The 19442-nt window shown below is 40.5% G+C and overlaps 1 protein-coding gene and 1 non-coding gene across 4 annotated transcripts; both read right to left on the reverse strand.

Annotated features, from left to right (window-relative positions):
* Positions 1-418: 418 nt before the first annotated feature.
* MRPL39 (mitochondrial ribosomal protein L39) lies at positions 419-17382 on the reverse strand. 3 transcript variants are annotated; one of them, XM_047794864.1, is made up of 10 exons: positions 17178-17382; positions 16162-16368; positions 14051-14190; positions 12691-12790; positions 12292-12359; positions 8961-9073; positions 6458-6523; positions 5076-5226; positions 3162-3209; positions 419-644 (listed from the first exon to the last, which is right to left on the reverse strand). In XM_047794864.1, the coding sequence occupies exons 1-10, from the start codon at positions 17365-17367 to the stop codon at positions 597-599; spliced, it is 1131 nt and encodes a 376-aa protein (XP_047650820.1). In that variant the 5' UTR covers positions 17368-17382; the 3' UTR covers positions 419-596. The 3 variants fall into 3 exon arrangements, with proteins under 3 accessions (XP_047650820.1, XP_047650837.1, XP_047650828.1); XM_047794881.1 differs by lacking the exon at positions 17178-17382 and adding an exon at positions 16614-16833; XM_047794872.1 differs by lacking the exon at positions 419-644 and adding an exon at positions 1194-1670.
* Positions 14407-14545, reverse strand: LOC125114427 (small nucleolar RNA SNORA29). The gene has a single exon (XR_007131792.1). It is a non-coding gene; the product is annotated as a small nucleolar RNA SNORA29 (small nucleolar RNA).
* Positions 17383-19442: the final 2060 nt, after the last annotated feature.

Here is a 19442-nt window from a genome sequence, read left to right on the forward strand (position 1 = left end):
CAGAGTAGCACATCAGAGCATGTGAGAGAAAGCACCTGGGGCCACTTCCGGCTTTTACCTGCCAGTTCCGTGCTCTCCCGTTTCCTCACTTACAAAATGGAAACACCTTCCACGCAGGTTGTTGGGAGGACTACAGAAGAGATTCCATGTGAAAGGCTCAGCCCGATGGCCAGTGTGGAGGAAATACTTGTTATTCAGCAAATAGTTAATCTACCTACAAAACACTCACCATTTTGCCCAAGGATGTTGACTGCACCACTGCTTAAAACGGTGAAAAATGGAAATTAGTATGATCCTATTTATGTTTTTAAAAGATTACCTTTGTATTTGTACATATGGGTTTATACATGCAGACAAAAAGACTGAAAGGAGAAAACATGGCAAAGGGTTACATTCCAAGGAGTAGGAGGGGACAGAGTTGTTTCTGTGTAAAATTTTATTGTGAACATAAGCTGTTTCACCCTTTAGAGAAAGAAAAAAGTAAGTGTCAATACAAATCTCACAGAGGAAAAGAGTTAATCTTTACAAGCAGGCATAAACATTACATAGAAAACTTTTATTTTAACTTACTAAACATATTTAAATTGAGGAAGTTACTAGGTAGATGCACTTTCCTCTGTAGGCTTAGTTTTATCTTCAGTTACCTGTAAAAATATAAATAGCTTTACTTTTCTAATGAACACTTTTAGTTTGACCCTTCACCCACCACTTAAAGTCATTCCACAATCCTTCTCTTATAATGATCCTTTGACTTTTCTCCTTCAATAGTAATTATTATAGAAAGTTAAGCAGAAAGAGAAGAAAACGTATATAACCAAGTTCCTAATATAAATTATCAAGTAAAGTACAATTCTGTTAAAAATATAATCTGAGACATATATCTAGACTTCTTGAGTTTGTCGTTTTTTCATCTATAAAATGAAATCATTAAAATAAGAAAAATATCAGGAGTTTCCATTGTGGCTCAGTTGTAAGGGACCTACCTGACCAGTATCCATGATGATGCAGATTCAATCCCTGGCCTCACTCAGTGGGTTAAGGATCCTGCGTTGCTGTGGTGTAGGTCAAAGACACGGCTTAAATCCCACATTGCTATGGCTGGGGTATAGGCTGGCAGCTGCAGCTCCAATTTCACCCCTAGCCTGGAACTTCTATATGCCACAGGTGTGGCCCTAAAAAGCAAAAAAAGAAAGAAAGAAAAATATTGGCAGCGATGCAAAAATTTTATGCTGAAAAATATTAATACTTCTATTTTGAAGATAGTGTATGACAGATTTAGTAGAAATAGGTATCTGTATGTTCACATTTCTATTATATGCCGCTTAGATTTAGCAAACAAATGGAGTTACACTGTGTTCCCCATGCCCCTAAAACCTGCATTACCTATTTCAGTGAAGGGCTCTACCCAGGTGGCCAGCCTGGCATGAGAGAATCCGCAGTTCTCTTGCCTGCTTAGTTAATCACCAGTCCTATTCATTCCACCTAAGTAACTCTCACAGCCACTTTCAATGGCCTGCAGGACTTTAGGATCCCACCATCTACTATCCATCACAGGACTGCTGGCTTAAGTCACAGCTATTTGCCATGATGCCCCCGGAATGAGATTTTAATAGGAATAGTTTACCAATAGGTCACTTCCTTGTTCAAATTCTCCAGTTACCTCCAATCACCTTCAGGAGGGGAAGGAAATTCCGTATCACCAAAGACATGCCCCTCGTATTTATTTCCAACAAAGTTACTTGGACTCATCGCCCACCCTACACATGACTACACATGCAGATTCATCTTACATCACCATGCTCTCCATTCGGCCATGCCTCTTAGGCAAGGAGCTTCCTCTGAAATAAACCCGCCCCCAAGCAAATTATCTGCCTGGCCCGCTTTTATTCACCCTTTCTTTCTTTCTTTCTTTCTTTATTTTTGCCTTTTCTAGGACTGCTCTTGCGGCATATGGAGGTTCCCAGGCTAGGTGTCTAATCGGAGCTGTAGCTGCTGGCCTACACCAGAGCCACAGCAACGCGGGATCAGAGCCGCGTCTGCAACCTACACCACAGCTCATGGCAACGCTGGATCCTTAACCCACTGAGCAAGGCCAGGGATGGAACCTGCAACCTCATGGTTCCTAGTCAGATTCGTTAACCACTGAGCCACAAGGGGAACTCCTATTCACCCTATAAAACCAGCTTAAGAAATACCAATTCCTGGGAACCTTCCTTAACCAAACCCCTAGCTTGGTTTGGGCCCCTCTCCTCTTTATGACAGAGCCCCACATGTGCAGACCTGAATTGCCTGCTGATGCGTCTAGTTATCCTAATCCAATAACTTCCTTGAGGACAGCAAGTAGATTTTGTTCATTACTACACCTACAGTTCCTGGCACATAACAGACATTCAACAAGCCTGTGTAGTTGAATCAATGAACCACATGTTTAACCTAAGCCTCCCCCCCACCTGCCTTTTTGTCTTTTGTCCTTTTAGAGCAGCACCCATGGCATATGGAGGTTCCCAGGCTAGGGGTCTAATCAAAGCTGTTGCTGCCGGCCTATACCATAGCCACAGCAACACCAGATCCGAGCCTCGTCTGCAACCTACACAGCTCATGGCAACACCGGATCCTTAACCCACTGAGCAAGGCCAGGGATCGAACCTGCAACTTCATGGTTCCTACTCGGATTTGTTTCCATTGTGCCACGATGGGAACTCCAATAACAGAATAAATTATAACAACACAAGTATTCAAATTTGGTTTTTCAGGACATTTACACATTTAATATGTCAACTGTCAAGGAGACTTTAAAACATATCTGGCAAATCTTTAAATGTTCATGAAGTTTACAAAAAATTTGTAAGACCTAATTAACAACATTACAATCATACTGAATTATTACTATTTCTCTTCAAGTTCTACAATATCATTCCCATGATATTAACAAGTAAAAACAAAGAGAACTGCCAAATAATTTTTCTCCTGCCAAAATACTATTAGGGTCAGCAACTGCAATACTGCTTTAGCTATTGAGACAACTAATTCCTTTTTTTCCCCTTTCTTTCTCTTTCTTTTCCTTTTTCTTTATTATTTTGTTGTGGTGGTGACGGTTGTTGCTTAATTTCAAGGAAAATTTCTTCACAGACATGTACTCACAAGCTGTTAAAAACACTTACCATTTTCCGAGACCTTTCCAATAGCTTATTCCATATTGTAAAATGTGCCTTGAAAAGAACAGATTTACTACAAATTAAATAAAGTAGTAAAGTGAAAAATAGGCTGAGTCTTTACATAAATTTTAAACAAAACACATACATATAAAACTAGGCAGCACCAATGAAGCTAATTGGTTACAAAAGTGAGTTTGAGTAGGGAAAAAAGGAAGATATGTACTATACAGAACAGCTTTTTGTTTAGCATTTAAGAAAAAGAAGACTTAAAGACTGAATATGCCATTCTTCTTCTTTGTCCTTCTTAATCACTAGAAAGTAGTTCTAATGGGAAACAAAAATTGGCCCCACTTTCCTATGGTTCTTCCTTAAATCACCAATTTCAACATGCTAGAGGTCATTCTTCAAATCATAAGCAATCATAGAGAGAGGATCATTAAGAGCCAACTATGACACCTCACACTGAAATAGCAGACTTAGAGAATTTGGTAAATTAACCTAAAGAATAAGTAAAACCAACAAAGACAACAGTAAAATTATAGAACCAGTTTCCTTAATCCTCAGCAATCTTCTGTAGCAGCAGCACATGAGAATGCATAAACGAAAACTGCCAAGTGCATAATGACCACATCGATGTCACTAAGTCATCTGAAGGTGACACTAAGGGATATGGGTCAGTCATGGACAACTTCACACACTGGTAAATGAGCTAGTAAAATCTGTAAGAAAAGGTGAAATTACTAAGTATGTTCATGCAAACCTTTCTGGAGGAAGAGCAGCCTGGTATATTTAAAGGGAAAACATGGTTTGTATAAAAGGAAAACAGGAGTTCCCCTGGTGATCTAGCAGTTAAGGATCAGGTATCGTCATTGCTGTGTTACAGGTTCAATCCCTGGCCTGGGAATGTGCTGTAGGTGTAGCCAAAAAAAAAAAAAAAAGGAAAAAGAGCTGGTGGAGACTCTAAGCTAGTGTTGCCGCAAGCTGCGGTGTAGGTTGCAGATGTGGCTAGGTTCCCACGTTGCTGTGGCTGTGGCATAGGTCTGCTGCTGCAGCTCTGATTCAACTTATAGCCTGGGAACTTCCATATGCCACAAGTGTGGCCGTAAAGAGAAAAAAATATATATATTGAATGATCTCATTCACATGACATTCTTGAAATAACAAAATTATAAAAATGGAGAACAGATTGGTAGCTGCCAGAAGCAAAGAGGTGCAGGCAGGGCAGAGGGGAGTAGATGTGAGTGGTTGTGACTATAAAAGGCCAACAGGAGGGATCCTTGTGAAGGAACAGTTCTGCGTCCTCACTGTAGCAATGCCCATCCTCTAGGTGCTCACAGCATCAATGCCCACCCTCCAGTGCTCACGGCATTAATGCCCAACTCTATGTGTGATGCATGTTACCACTGGAGAAACTGGGTAACGGAACTTGGGATCTCTCTGCATTATTTCTTATGATTGCATATAAATCTACAATTGTCTCAATATCAGAAGTCTAATTTAAAAAAAGAAAAGGAGTAGCATGGGTGGGAGCAATACGGACAATGATACGGAATAAAGAGAAAAGATCCTCAGAATCAGGAGAAGAACATGCCTGGTGTAAGGTCAAAAGGCATTCCAGAAGGTCTTATCAGTATGTGCTCCACCTCCCCTCGCCGCTCCCTCCCACATGCTAATTTGAAAAACTAAAAATACTATCTCAATTTCATTTAATATTTTTCAACTAGTATTTCATTTGTAAATTATCTATTTACATTCCGGGTAAGATTGTTTTTATTCATAAACCCAAGCTGACAAAATATTAGTGTCACACAGCTTAATGAAAATTAAAATGTATGTCCCTCAAATTGGTATAAAAACCAAGACCAGAATCACGCCCACACCCACACCCAAAGTGAGACCTGAGATATTAACTTTACTTACTCTTAAGTGCACAGGTAAAGAGAGACCCTGGAATCTTCGTACAAGACTCGACTGGGTCTGGAGATTATGAACTGCTGATACTTCATACTGGAAACAAATACTTGTTCTTGGAATAAGAGGGCCTTCACTCACATCAATGAAGTCACCAAATCTGATTTAATTTTAAAAATAAACAAATAGAACCTCAGAAATTGACAAAACATTGTAAATCAACTATAATAAAAATAAAAAAAAATAAACAAATAGATCCTCAATTCAAATCACTTACAATAGTATGAAAAAAACATATATTCATTTTCTTTGCCACTATATCCCTAATCAAGAACAATCCACATGGATCAGTTGAGCCTCTAATGGCCCCTGATACAATGATCTCAAGCGAAGAGACTCTAATTTTGAAAATTAAAATCAGTGAGTCTTTTGCTTAATTAGCATTGATATAAATTTAAAGATTTTATTTATTTTATTTTTATTTTTGTCTTTTTAGGGCTGTACCCACAGCATGTGGAGATTCCCAGGCTAGGGGTCCAATTGGAGCTGTAGCTGCTGGCCTACATCAGAGCGACAGCAATGTGGGATCCGAGCGGCATATGACCCACGCCACAGCTCACAGCAATGCCAGATCCTCAACCCCCTGCGTGAGGCCAGGGATCGCACCTGAGTCCTCATGGATGCTAGGTTCATTAACTGCTGAGCCACAATGGGAACTCTGATATAATTTTAAAGATTTTTAAAGATCACTGAACACATTGTGCTATCAAGTGGGTTCAATGTACAAAACTGATAACCTAAAATCTTATAACAACTAATTGCAACACAATTTAGAATTTAGCATGTAGGAAAGATGATGTCCAGAGAGCAGCTTGTTAGAGGAAAAAAGTTAAGTCTGAGTCGAGAAAACATAAGGATGCAACAAGCAGATACAGGCCATGAAGATGCTTTTGCATAATGCATTGTCTTCTCTCTCTCATCCCTGCATCAGAATTCATGCTGTGAGATAACTTTACTTATATGAACATAAGTAATAACCAGTTAGTCAGCATTCGTATTTCCATATACACGAGTTATGCTCAATTCATAACAATGAATATTTTGCCCAAATTCAAATTAACTCTAAAACCCACATTTTTTAACTATGGTTTCCAACTCTTAAAATGCAGAAAGAAAAATAACAAACAATATAATGAGGAACAGAAACCACAGCTGTTCCTGAAGATAACAAAGCTTCCAATTACCACCATATCAAAAAATTGAAGCAATAGAAAAGAATAACAAATTAATGTATAAATTCATCTTTTTCAGTCATGCATTAGTCAAGTAACAATAAAACTAAACCTTATTAGCATAGCAGCTAATTTTTTTTTTTTTAATTTTTTACTTACCTGTGCAGTTTGACTATTCTCTCAGGGTTCTGAGATGCTTTCTCTTCTATGAAATCTAATTTGTACCTAAAAAACAGCAAAGAAAAAAACTTTTTACTTCTAAATATACAAAATGGTGTTTAAAGCTACTTCCCTTTGTCTTCCTCTTCAGCCAGTTTTTGAAAGGGGGTTTACACTTGGAGCCTCCCCTTCCTCACTTCCCATTCATGCCTCACTCTCACCTCCTTCAATCTAGCCACAGCCCCAGGACTCCGCCAACCTTTCTTGTCAGGTACCTCCTTGTTTGCACAGTTTTGTTTTTTGTTTTTTTTGGCCATACCAGCAGCATGTGGAAGTTCCCAGGCCAGGGATCGAACCTACCCCACAGCAGCAATCCAAACCACTGCAGTGACAATGCCTGATCCTTAACCCACTGTGCCACCAGGGAACTCCTATACAGCTTTAATAACCACTTACACACTTCTGTCTTCCACACCTTTACGTCTAACCCACATACCTCTTCTGCCCTAGACCATATAGCCAAGATACTTCTGGACATCCACAAGCACCTTCCACTCCCAAATTCTCAAACTGAACAAAAACTTATCCCCTCTTTTCTCACCAAATTTATTCCTGAATTCCCTAGCTTAGAACATAACACCACCAATCACTCACATGACCAAGTGAAAAATTTCGGACTTTCCTTCACTTCTGTTTCTTCTACCACACTCCCTCCATCCAATTCACTACCAAGTCATGTCAATTCTACTGCCTAAATGTCTCTCAAATCTACTCGAGTCTGTGAGCAGAGCTAACAGCAAAGATGACACTGCAAGGCCAAGTTCAAATCATGACTTCACCACGCACCATTAAGAGCCTTGCCTATGTACCCCAGAATGCTATACAAATATTACACGTGTGTGGGGCAAGGTTGGGAGGCATTAGTTCATGAAAAATATCCACTTACTGCCCACACCCCTTCTGCCAGAGTCCTGATGTATTTACTGAGGAAGACAATTCCCTTGAATACTTGTTCCTCCTGATCCACCTCTAAGGGATGCTCCCATCCTCTGAGAGCCAAAGCCACTGAGAGTTCCCCCTGCAGCAGGAAGGCTCCATCACTGATCCAGCGTCAACCATTCAAAACTCTCTGTCCCCTTAAATCTGCTCCCAAATGATCTACCACCTCCTTCGACACATTGAGCTGAAGTTACCAAAGTCCTACAAGCCTCTCCTTTGACAGATGAGTCAGGGGAGAAAAAGAAATCTCGGTGTACATGGAATCAAAGTCTAGAGTACGCTGTCCAATATGGTAGCTGTGGAGCAATTAAACGTAATGAGTCCTCACTGAAATGTGCCTTAAGTGTAAAATACTCACTAGATTCTCAAGACAGTATGAAAAAGAGAATAAAAATATCATTTTTTTTAATACTGCTCACATGTTGAAATAACATTTCAGATACACTGTTCAAATAAACCTGTATGATTAAACTTCACTTCTGATTTTTTTTTAATGTAGCTACTAGGAAATTTCATTATATAGATGACTCAGATTATATTTCTATCATACAACACGGCCCTAAAATTTTACCAGGGGAGGTTACTTGATATGTTCTAATTCAAGGAATTTTCTTATAGAATTAATGGTAATTTAGTTGTAAAGAACCATTTGTACTTTAGTTCAGTATACTCCTACTGTTTTCTAAGTATGCTAGTTCTAGAATATGCTAAATATTATAAACTAGCCTCATGAGAATTAGTGCCTCAATTTATAAAGAGCTAAGGAATTCTAACCCATTACCTTTAACAACTGCAGGTGCAAAATTCTGGCTTCAGAATCTAGCATCTGTTATTTTTTGCAATGCAGAGTTCCTTTTCTAATTAATTCTAATTTCAATTAAATTAATATTTAAATTTAGTTTATGCTCTCACAAATAGTTGAAGATAAACTGGAAATTTTCTATGAGAAAGGGAATTGTGAAGCCAGGAAGAACTAAATGTTGGTAAAGAAAACCCATCAAATAGATAATTCCATTTAGAAGACTTAAGTCCTGGCTGTGTGAACATTTTATTTCAGCTGTTAGCTCCCTCCAAACAACTGGCATTTTCCATCTTACTCTTTTCGTTTAAAGAGTGGAAAGATGGGAAGGAAAGGTTGCCAAATGCAATACAGTTTAAATAAATTTAAATTCAAAATAATAGTTTCTTAACATATGCTATCACTTCACAATAGAAGGAAAAAAGGGAAACATACTGCTACAGTGACATAAAGAGAAGGACTGGCTGACAAAAAGGTAAAACAAAGTAAGAAAATCATCAAAGGTTGTGAGGGCACTTTTTCTCAGTGAAATAAGCAATGAAAAGAACGAAAGAAAATAGGCTGGTACAAAAAAGAGATTACAGAGCTAAAAACTAAAAGGTGTCCCATGTACACATAATCAGAAAGATTCTGAAGAGCTGAATTTTCTTTATCACATAAAACTCTGGGAGGTTTAATTTTGTTTTAAAGGAACCCAACACTTACTTATTGTGTTGAAATATTTCTAATGCCACTTTTGCTTCAACTTCCAGAGTTTCAAATGGAAGATCTTTATAAATTAAAGCACGAGCATCTTTTGTGAAGGAATGTAGGTTCTCCTTAAAAATGAAAGCATTAACTTTCTGTAACAATTTACTTAAAAGTATTTCTCTATAAGACAAATAAAGTTATATGCTTAATATTATAAATCCAACTACAAGTAAAAGAAAATTTGTTAAGAAAGAAGCATAAATTTGCAACAATTAAATATTTGAAACATAAAATGTAGGATTAGCAATTTCTCCTAACTCTACAAACTATAAAACATATAGCTAACTTACAATTAAATATCGGCCTGTATTAGAAATAATTAAGGATAGTTCTACAAAGAAATTTTAATAAACATTTCATTCAAATTATACATTTGTTTCATTAAAATGATAATGCAACAAGTATAAATGCTAGTAAGAAAATAGTAAGAAATAAAAATTTGTTTATACTGTGAGTAAAACTAAATTTTTTAAATAAATACATGAGGAAAAAATTATTGTTTATATGAATCAGAAAGTTTCACTAGGAAATGTCATCACTGGCCTTGTCCAAAATACAGCATAAATTCAATTAGAAATTTCTGTTTAATGAAACTGTCAATTTTACACAATTAAAATAATGAATACACATTTGTTTATGAGATTTTTAATAAGAACTATAATTGAGTTTTCACACTATAAATCATTACTAATACTGAAAAGATCAAGCACTATTACGCAAATAATTTCTGTACTAAATCCTTTCCATAAACTTTCTAATGGACTCTTCTGAATGAAATGACTCTTCGCCATTCTCAAAGGGATAATTTACTATACAACAAGTCCATATTAATAGTTTAATATAGCTGTTACTTGAATGTAATTCTCCTCTACCGTCTCTAAGCCTTCCATTCAACCCCATGGTGCTTACAATTAACTAATACATTTCTCTTTTAAAAAAGGAAAATGAGGGAGTTCCCGTCGTGGCTCAGTGGTTAACGAATCTGACTAGGAACCATGAGGTTGCGGGTTCGATCCCTGGTCTTGCTCAGGGGGTTAAGGATCTGGTGTTGCCGTGAGCTGTGGTGTCGGTTGCAGACGCGGCTCGGATCCCGCGTTGCTGTGGTTCTGGCATAGGCGGGTGGCTACAGCTTCGATTAGACCCTAGCCTGGGAACCTCCATATGCCATGGGTGCGGCCCTAGAAAAGACAAAAAGACAAAGAAACTAAAAAAAATAAAATAAAATAAAATAAAAAAGGAAAATGAGACAGTAAGTTTCATAGACAACGAGAGTTTATTCTTGATCTCATTCGTTTTATACTTAACTCCCCCAATAAAATAAGAATCTTGACAGACTTGGGGAAAAAAAAAGAAAGAAATGATATTGAAATGAGTCCAGGGATCATTCAGAACGGTTCCAATCTCTTCCCTGACCCCCCCCCCCATCTCTCCCTATGCCTCTCTTTCCTCTCTCCCTGTCTTTCTTCTTCCTGTTTCCCTCATCTTTCCCTCTGTTTTAATTGTTGTTGGCTGTGCCTGCAGCATGTGAAAATTCCCAGGCCAGGGATTGAACCCACAGGCAATGACCTGAGCCACAGCAGTGACTATGCTGGATCCCTCAACCGGAGGGCCACCAGGGAACTTATCTCCTTCTTGATATTAAGCAATATGGGCAGGATTATACAAGAAATAACTTACAAAGCCAAAATTTAAACCCAAATCTGCCCTGACTCCAAAATTTTTGCTTTTAGGAATTACACTATTTTACTAACCTTTAGTTGTGCTACTAAGAAAAAAATTACCAATTATAACAAGATGCTATCTTCTATAAGACATACCTGTTCCCAGAGATATTAAAACGTGAAAAAGGGAGTTCCCATTATAGCTCAGCAGTTAACAAACCCAACTAGAATCCATGAGGATGTGGGTTCAATCCCTGGCCCCTCTCAGCAGGTTAGGGATCGAGCCGTGAGCTATGGTGTAGGCCAGCAGCTACAGCTCTGATTTGATCCCTAACCTGGGAACCTACATATGCCACAGGTACAGCCCTAAAAAGACAAAAAAAAAAGTGAAGAAAGATGTATACAGTGGAATTGATAAATGATATGCTACACCACCTCCCCTTTTCTAATCTCCAGACTTCCAATCTGCAGGGCATACAGTTTTGCTTAATTAAGAATCAGGATTTTACCTACTTTCCCTAATCACGACTAAGTCTAGGCTTCACTTCTGAAAGCTGTCAGCAGCCCCAACTACACAGGACGTGGTCTAGACCCTCTCTGTGAGCCAGGCTCCGGCTGCTCCCCAAGACCCAGACCAACAAAGAGACCCTCATTTTGAAGGCAGACAATTCCAGAAGAAGCTAGTGTGCTGCTATCTGGGTGAATTTTGTCAAAGTCTGACATTTTAATTCACCCCAAACTCTCAATGTAACCCTTGTTTATAGGAAGATCTCAATAGGCAACAGGCTAAAATGGTTTAGAGCAGTGATTTGAAAATGGTGCTAAGAATCCAAGGAGGTGAGGCTCCCAGCTCCCTCTACCATATCAACCAAGATGAGCTTTTTTTTTTTTTTGTCTTTTTGCTATTTCTTGGGCCGCTCCCTCGGCATAAGGAGGTTCCCAGGCTAGGGGTCTAATCGGAGCTGTAGCCACTGGCCTACACCAGAGCCACAGCAACGCCAGATCCGAGCCGCATCTGCAACCTACACCACAGCTCATGGCAACGCCGGATCGTTAACCCACTGAGCAAGGGCAGGGACCGAACCCACAACCTCATGGTTCCTAGTCGGATTCGTTAACCACTGCGCCACGACGGGAACTCCCAAGATAAGCTTCTATATTATATATCTTGATTACCACCCTGGTGTGAATATACTTAATCATATGCCTCTGTTTTAAATATGATGAAAAAGCAACAATAAAGATAGACAGGAGTTCCTGTCATGGCTCAGTGGTAACAAACCCGACTAGCATCCATGAGGACGCAGGTTCAATCCCTGGCCTCGCTCAGTGTGTTAAAGATCCAGTGTTGCTGCAAGCTTTGGTGTAGGGCAAAGATGTGGCTCAGATCCCAAGTTGCTATGGCTGCAGTGTAGGCCGGCAGCTGCAGGTCCGATTCTACCCCTGGCCTGGGAACTTCCATATTCCGTGGTGCAGCCCTAAAAAGAAAAAAAAAAAAAAAAGATAGCTACACAGTCTTTTAAATAACTTCAACATGCAGTACTATTCAACAATACTAACAAGGAATCATTCTAACAAAGAAAGGCACAGACTCCAAAATCAATACTCCACAGAGTTATACTTACTTTTGTTGGCATCCACTCATCAAGTCTCTTATCCAAAACAACGTCATAGCAGAAAGCTCCAGCGATTACTATAAATCCAACCAAAATAGAGAGCAATGTCAAAGCAAACAATCAAAGGCCAGTGAATGGATAAATGAAACAGGGCTAGCCATACAATGGAATACCACTCAATAAGGAGAAAGAAGCTAACCACTGCTGCAGGCTATACTAAAAGCCTCGAAAATATTATGCTGAGGAAAAGAAGGCAGATTCGAGAGATGCTTACTATGCATTTTTTTTAGGGGGGGAGAAAAAGCAAAGTCAAGTCTGCTAGGATGGAAAGTTACTACTTTGCAACAAATGAATATTTAGATCATAAAATGAAGGCTATTAATTTGTTTACTTATATGAGCACATTACCTGGAACTTCTGGAGCTCGGACCAAAGTGACCACATATTCATCTTTGAACGCCCTCTCTATCACACAGCCCATCATCATGGCACAAGAACGCCAATAAGCCTAGAAAAATAAAATACACACAAACATAATACACACTAAGATTCATTAACATTACTTCAACATTAAAATTCAGGTTGACTTTTGACTTAGGAACTATTTCTCCACTATCTGCCCATCCTCAGCATGAGGCAATTGTTACCATCAGGCCATGACATCACTTCCACCAAGCAAAACCCACAAGGGAATGGAGCACCACCTTCATGTGGTTAGCGATGCCTGTGTAAGGTAAGACTCACTAATGTCTATCAGGCAATAAACAGTTTTACAATTTTATTATCTGGTAGCAACTGTACTTCTTTTTTTCTTTTTCTTTTTAGGGCCACACTTACAACATATGCAAGTTCCCAGGCTAGGGGTCAAATCAGAGCTGCAGCTGCAGGCCTACACCACAGCCACAGCAATCCCAGATCAGCAAGACGGGATCCTTAACCCACAGAGAGAGGCCAGGGATCAAACCTGTGTTCTCATGGACACTATGTCAGGTTCTTAACCTGCTAAGCCACAAAAGGAACTCCTCTATATACACTTTTAAATAAATCTAGCTCTTAGGATAATTATTTCAAAAAAAAAAAACTGCTTCCTTTCTCCATTGCACTTTCAGAATTTTTCCTCCTCTGAATCAAATATTTCTATCCTTAACAAATGAGCAAATTTTGTCATGCACCTAACTTACTCTCAGAATTTACATCTATTTCTTTTAATTTCTTTTTTTTCTTTTCTTTTCTTTTTAACAGCCAAACCAGTGGCATATAGAAGTTCCTGGTCTAGGGGTCAGGTGAGAACTGCAGCTGCCAGCCTACACAACAACAAGGCAATGCCAGATCGGAGCCGCATCTGCAACCTATGCCACAGTTTGTGGCAACGTCGGATCCTTAACCCCCTGAGCAAGGCCAGGGCTCAAACCCACATCTATGTCGAGTTCTTAACCCACTAAGCCACAACAGGAACTCCAGTAACTTTATTTTTAACCCAAGATAAAGTTAACTTGTTAACAAACTTGTGCTAAAGTAAAATAAGTATATTAATATGTATTTGGTTATACCATATATAGCGAATTGAACACCACTGGGAATTTTTGAACTATGAAAATGCCTAATCTACCAAGTAACACCCTGATTACCTAGTACAGTACAATATCTGAATCTGACCATATCTGCATATTTCATACTCCATAAAAAATAGATTTTAATTAAAAAAAAGAGAAGGAAAAACCTGGCGGGGAGGGGGAAGAAGGACAAAAGAACACAGAGGGAGAAATACCTTATTTACTTCTCCAGGATCATCATCTTTGAAAGTAAGAAATTTAATTTCACAGGACTTGGTCAAAGGCTTGTACATGTCCCAAGGCTGTCCATCCACAAGGGCCAGAATGGACTTCCTGCAGTACCACTCACTTAAATCTAGAAATTTAAAACAGATTGAAGATCTAAATCTAACAAAACCCAAGTGAAAAGTTACATGTTTAAGTGCTATATAAAGAAATAAAACAGTAGAAAGGCAAGATGGTTCAAGCTGCCTTTTTTGGGGAGAAAAAAAAAATTGTAGCCAATAGAAAAAGAATTCCCAACACAGCCAATGTATTGTTTTCCTTGTTTTTTGTTTGTTTGTTTTTCTTCGATTTCCTGTTCAGCCATTTCATATAGGAGGAAGACACAAATGAATCCTCCCCCTTCAGATCATGGCAATTTAATCTATCCCATAAGCATAGCCACTAAAATCTATTATTAGGAGATAATGTGGTAGTCAAATGGGAAAATGTATTGTTAATTATTAATCAAATTACCCAAAGAAAGCATTTACAAAATCATTAAGGATAAGTCTAATTTGAAATTAACCTGTCAATTATTAAGTAATAAACAATTTTCCAAGAGCTACACTTAAACATTCAGAGAGCAGCATCATGGGCGTATCATTATGGATGTCTGGATATACATACACACCACTTAGGAGAGAAAAATATAAAAATATACACCCACGGGAAGTCTGTTCTGGATGTGTTTGGGGACTTGCTCCTAAACCCTCTCTTATCTCCTTAACATGCACTCTTCAAGTTAAATGCTATAGTTACCAGTTGTAAACTATCAGTATGAATTCACATGTAAGTCAATCAGTTCTGGTCTGTCATACGACTCTAGAGTTCACCTCCAATCCTGATTAGATTTTTTTTGAGTACACAACTATTCACAGAAGTGTTCAAAACACAGAGTCTAATTAAGTTCCATAAGGCAGGGATCATGCCGATTTTTGCTCACTCACCGCTATATCTAGAGTCTAGCTCCAGGCCTAAACTATAACAGGTACTCAATATAAGTTTACTGAATAATGGACAGTATGAATGATAAGCAAGTCTGAGGGCGGGGGTCATGCTGAGAGTGGTTCAGAGGCTTCATCTGTACATGTGATGTGTGTAAAATGCCTTCTGAGCATTATCTTCGCCTCCTCCATATTCCTAATGCCTATCTTACAGCAGAGGTTCTATAAATGCTCAGCAAACAAGAAATTCTAAGTACTAATTCAAGTGCTAAGGTAAAGGAAGATCAAGAGTATACACTCAGGTCACTTTAGGCTTTTACCTATCATTAATTATTTAAATAGAATCATTAATAAGTTTTCCAAAAATCTGAGCAATGCAGCTAATTATATATGACAAGCATGTAGGTCTAAGTATGCATTTTTTGTCCTTTTGGAATTTAAACTTTACCAGTTCTATCAAAGCTACCACAAAAAGCATTCTGATTGAAAATAATGTATCAAGCCTCTGTTCCCTGCATTTCCACACAAAATCGCACCAGGGTATTGTTATCTCAATATGAACACAATAAATATTTTTACCCCAATGAACACAATAAATATTTTTACCCCAATCACACTCATCTCACGCACATCTCCACCCACACATTTACTACAGGTACATGTAAATGTAAACAAAACACAACACACACAGAGGCAAGTGCAAGCAGATAAAAGATGTCGGTTAGGCTCTAAAGAGCAGGAAAGGAAAGGAAGGCAAAAAAGCGAGTCATCTGAGGCCAGAGAGGTCCCTCTGTCCCCAGATCTTTTAATGGGACTCACATGGTGACTGCTCACATTCCACCAGAGTGTGTCTAAAAGGGGCAAGCACACTAGTAGCAATGCATTCAGGTCTGCCTTCTGCAGAAACCCTAGCACTCTAGACTCAGCCAGATGCAATCAAATCCAGGACAACCTTGACAGACCCATGGACAGCTAAGCTGACAGCGAACACACAGCAAGACAGTAAGGGGAATTTCCAGCAAGTTCAGGAAGCAATTACAGCATCTTGTCTCCTCTGCCCTAGTTCTTCCTCCGATTTATGTAAAATCATCAAAACGGTATTCTGATTCGTTACTTACGCATGGCACAACTATAAGGAGTTGAAATGTTTTTATTCATCACGAAGACAGTGCCAGGGTCAGTTTTCCCAACGTGTTTAACTTCAATCTTCTCAGTCCGGGGAGTTAAGGATAGCTGCCTGTTTTTCTCTTTGTTAAAGAGATCATTCTGCATCTCTATCAGTTCGGTCGGTGACAGCTGAGAAGCTGGTGATGTTGCTATCAATCCTGGGCAGAAGTTACAATAGATGTGAATACTGACACAACAGTAATTTAAAAATGAATATGACAAAATAACCTACTAACCTACCCTGTTCCACTCCCACATCACTACCCTCCTACAACAAGAGCAAGAGGCAAGGGAATTTTAAACGCCCTTTAGCAAAATGAGCTCAGCGGTAAACTTAAACCCTTTCCAATACTAATCATTAAAACGCCGACGGAAGAAAACTGCAGCCTGCCCAGAGCCGCACCTTCATTTCAACTGTGCTCTCTCACCATCGAGCTCCACTTCCCAGTTTCCTCGGCAGTATCCTGATCTGTGCTTGACAGTAAGGGCAGAAAGTAACCGGGAAGTGGAGTCCAAACCAGACCGGTCATTGGGAAGGTGAGCAAAGTTGTCGCTTGGGAAAGGTCTTCGGGGACATGAAAGCTCCAAGAGACTGGAGGTCCCGCGCGCAAACCTCCCCGTATCTAAATCGAGAAATGCTGAGTTTATTTTCCAAACCCCAAATCAGAGGTCCCCTGATTTAGTTCCCCTGATTTGCCCCAAATCGGGCAAGCAGTGTACGAGTGTTCCCACGGGGAAATCAGGACGTGTATGCACCGGCACATGGGCTCTTCCCCCACCCAGAGCCGTCCCGCCCCCCTAGGATCGGTACCCCCAAGGGCGGGAGGGCACCGCCGCCACAGCAGGGGCTTAAAGACCCTCCTCCGCACCCAGCGCGGCGGGGCCTCCCAGGATCGGCCTCTGGCCCATTCTGGACGGACACCACCTCCTAATCCTGGCTCCCGTCCCCATGGCCGCTGACACTCACTCCAGCCAGCCTCGCCGCGGAGAGCGGCCCTCCAGAGCCGCAACCCCCAAGCCCCCATGGCCATAGCCTCCTTCCCGGGCGCAGGAACCGCCGCGCGCAGGTCCTGCTCTGTCTTCTTCCCCGGAAGCTCGGAGCGCGCACTCCGGGTTCCGTCAGGTAGTTTCGTTCCGGGCCCGGCCCCCGGCTGCATCTGCCACTAGGGGGCGCGAGAGTCAGTGGCCGGGGGTCCCGCGTCTGGAAACCGGTCTTTTCCAGGCGCTTGGAAGGTGACCAGAAGTCCTGGACGCCAGAGTGGCCGGTCTGTCACCCTGTGGGCTCTGCGGGGGAACAAGCATCTCTTTTGGAGCCTCAGAGCCCGAAACGCACCGTCACCCTCCATCCTCCACGGGTTCGATCCCCTGCTTCTTGCAAACAATATTTCTGAGGATAAAAAGTGAGGGACGGTGACTTCTGTTTTATTCTTTCATGGTCAGCCCTGCCGGCTCTACCGACGACATCTTCTAACTCGTGCATAACTCGATTTTTCAAGGGTGAGTTCTTAGGTTGGCTGGAGTGGGTCTGCGCCCGGCTTCTCCATTCAGTAGGACCACAAAATGCGACCTGTAGATGTTGGAGGGAACTTGGTAATCCGTAGAGCTTTACAAATTATCTAGATTCGTTTTATATACTATAGAAAGAGTATAGAGAACATATTAAGAGGCATCCCATGTCAAAGTGCGGGATTTTTGTTTCTTGCTCATTGATGGATCCCAAGCTTGGCGCATAGTAGGAGCTGTACGTATGTTTGTTGAATGATTTGAATGCCCTTGCATTCAGCGCAGTCCGATTTCTTTGTCATACTAGAATGTTGCTTCTATTGAAGTAAGCATTCCCGAGATGAAGCATGAAAATGTTGTTATTCGATGTTTTGTTTTGAATAACAGCAGTTTTGGTTACTGCTGTGGCTTTACTTAAATCGTGTGCATTGACAAACTCAGCCCAGGGCCTCCCCACCTAACCCACCCCGCCTACCCACCCCGCCCGCCTTCTGCGCCTGGACTTGCAATTGGAATACACCACCACCAGGTGGCGATACTGGTTAAGGAACAGATGTCACTATCTGCCTCCTGTGGGGCAGCTGGGGGAGGGGAGTAGGTCCCAAGGTACAAACCAGCATAAGATAAATAAGTACTGGGGGTGTATGTACAACATCATGAGTGTAATCGACAATTCTATGGGGGTATATTTAAAATTCACTAAAAGAAGAAACCTGTAAGTTCTCATCACAAGGAAAACAGATTTGTTTTTGTGACTATAGGAGGTGATGAAGGTTGACTAAACTTACTGTGGTAAGTAATTGTTTTGCATTATAAATATATGTCAGATCATTACGCTGTACACCTTAAACAGTGCTGTACATTAGTTATAAAACTGGAAGGATGGAGTTCCCATCGTGGCGCAGTGGTTAACGAATCTGACTAGGAACCATGAGGTTGCTGGTTTGGTCCCTGGCCTTGCTCGGTGGGTTAAGGATCCGGTATTACCGTGAGCTGTGGTGTAGGTTGCAGTCACGGCTCGGATCCCGCGTTGCCGTGGCTCTGGTGTAGACCGGTGGCTACAGCTCTGATTACACACCTAGCCTGGGAACTCCATATGCCGAGGGAGCGGCCCTAGAAAAGGTAAAGAGACCAAAAAAAAACAAAACAAAACAATTGGAAGGAAAAGGAATCAGATCTGTCAAGGCATAGACCCAAATATGTATGCTGTATGTGTGGGCTGTGTATCTTTGACTTCCTCCTTAAATTTGCATTGTTATTCCCTTGACAATCTTTGCTTCATTCGTCTTTTAGAGTCTGCACTATTTAACCCCATTTAGTTGCCTTCATAACATTTTAGAACAATATTAAACAAAGCCTCAGAACATAAATTTTAGCGAGGTGTTTTTTTTTTTTTTTCTTTTTAAGGCCGCACCTGCGGATTTGGAGGTTCCCAGGCTAGAGTCAAATTGGAGCCACAGCTGCCAGCCTATGCCACAGCCACCACAACACCGGATCCCAGCCGCATCTGCAACCCACACCAAAGCTTGCAGCGACACCAGATACTTAGCCCACTGAGCGAGGCCAGGGATCGAAGCTGAATCCTCACTGATACTCTATCAGGTTCTTAACCTGCTGAGCCACAATAGAAACTCCAATTTAAGCAAGTTAAATCATAAATTGCATGGGAAGCAGTAATTGGAAGTCACAAGTATCACAGAAACTGACTTGGTTGGAAGGATGTTAGTAA

The sequence above is a fragment of the Phacochoerus africanus genome, chromosome 1 (genome assembly GCF_016906955.1).
Source record: "Phacochoerus africanus isolate WHEZ1 chromosome 1, ROS_Pafr_v1, whole genome shotgun sequence".
Lineage (NCBI taxonomy): Eukaryota > Metazoa > Chordata > Mammalia > Artiodactyla > Suidae > Phacochoerus > Phacochoerus africanus.

Bases quoted from the DNA above. Each gene is read 5' to 3' on its own strand.
- MRPL39 (XM_047794864.1), bottom strand. From the start codon at position 17,367: ATGCAGCCGGGGGCCGGGCCCGGAACGAAACTACCTGACGGAACCCGG. The intron at 6,524-8,960 runs GTAAGTGTTGGG...GCTGTTTTTTAG, and splicing joins GAAATATTTCAACACAATAA to GTACAAATTAGATTTCATAG. The intron at 3,210-5,075 runs GTAAGTAAAGTT...GTTCTTTTCAAG, and splicing joins CTTTACCTGTGCACTTAAGA to GCACATTTTACAATATGGAA.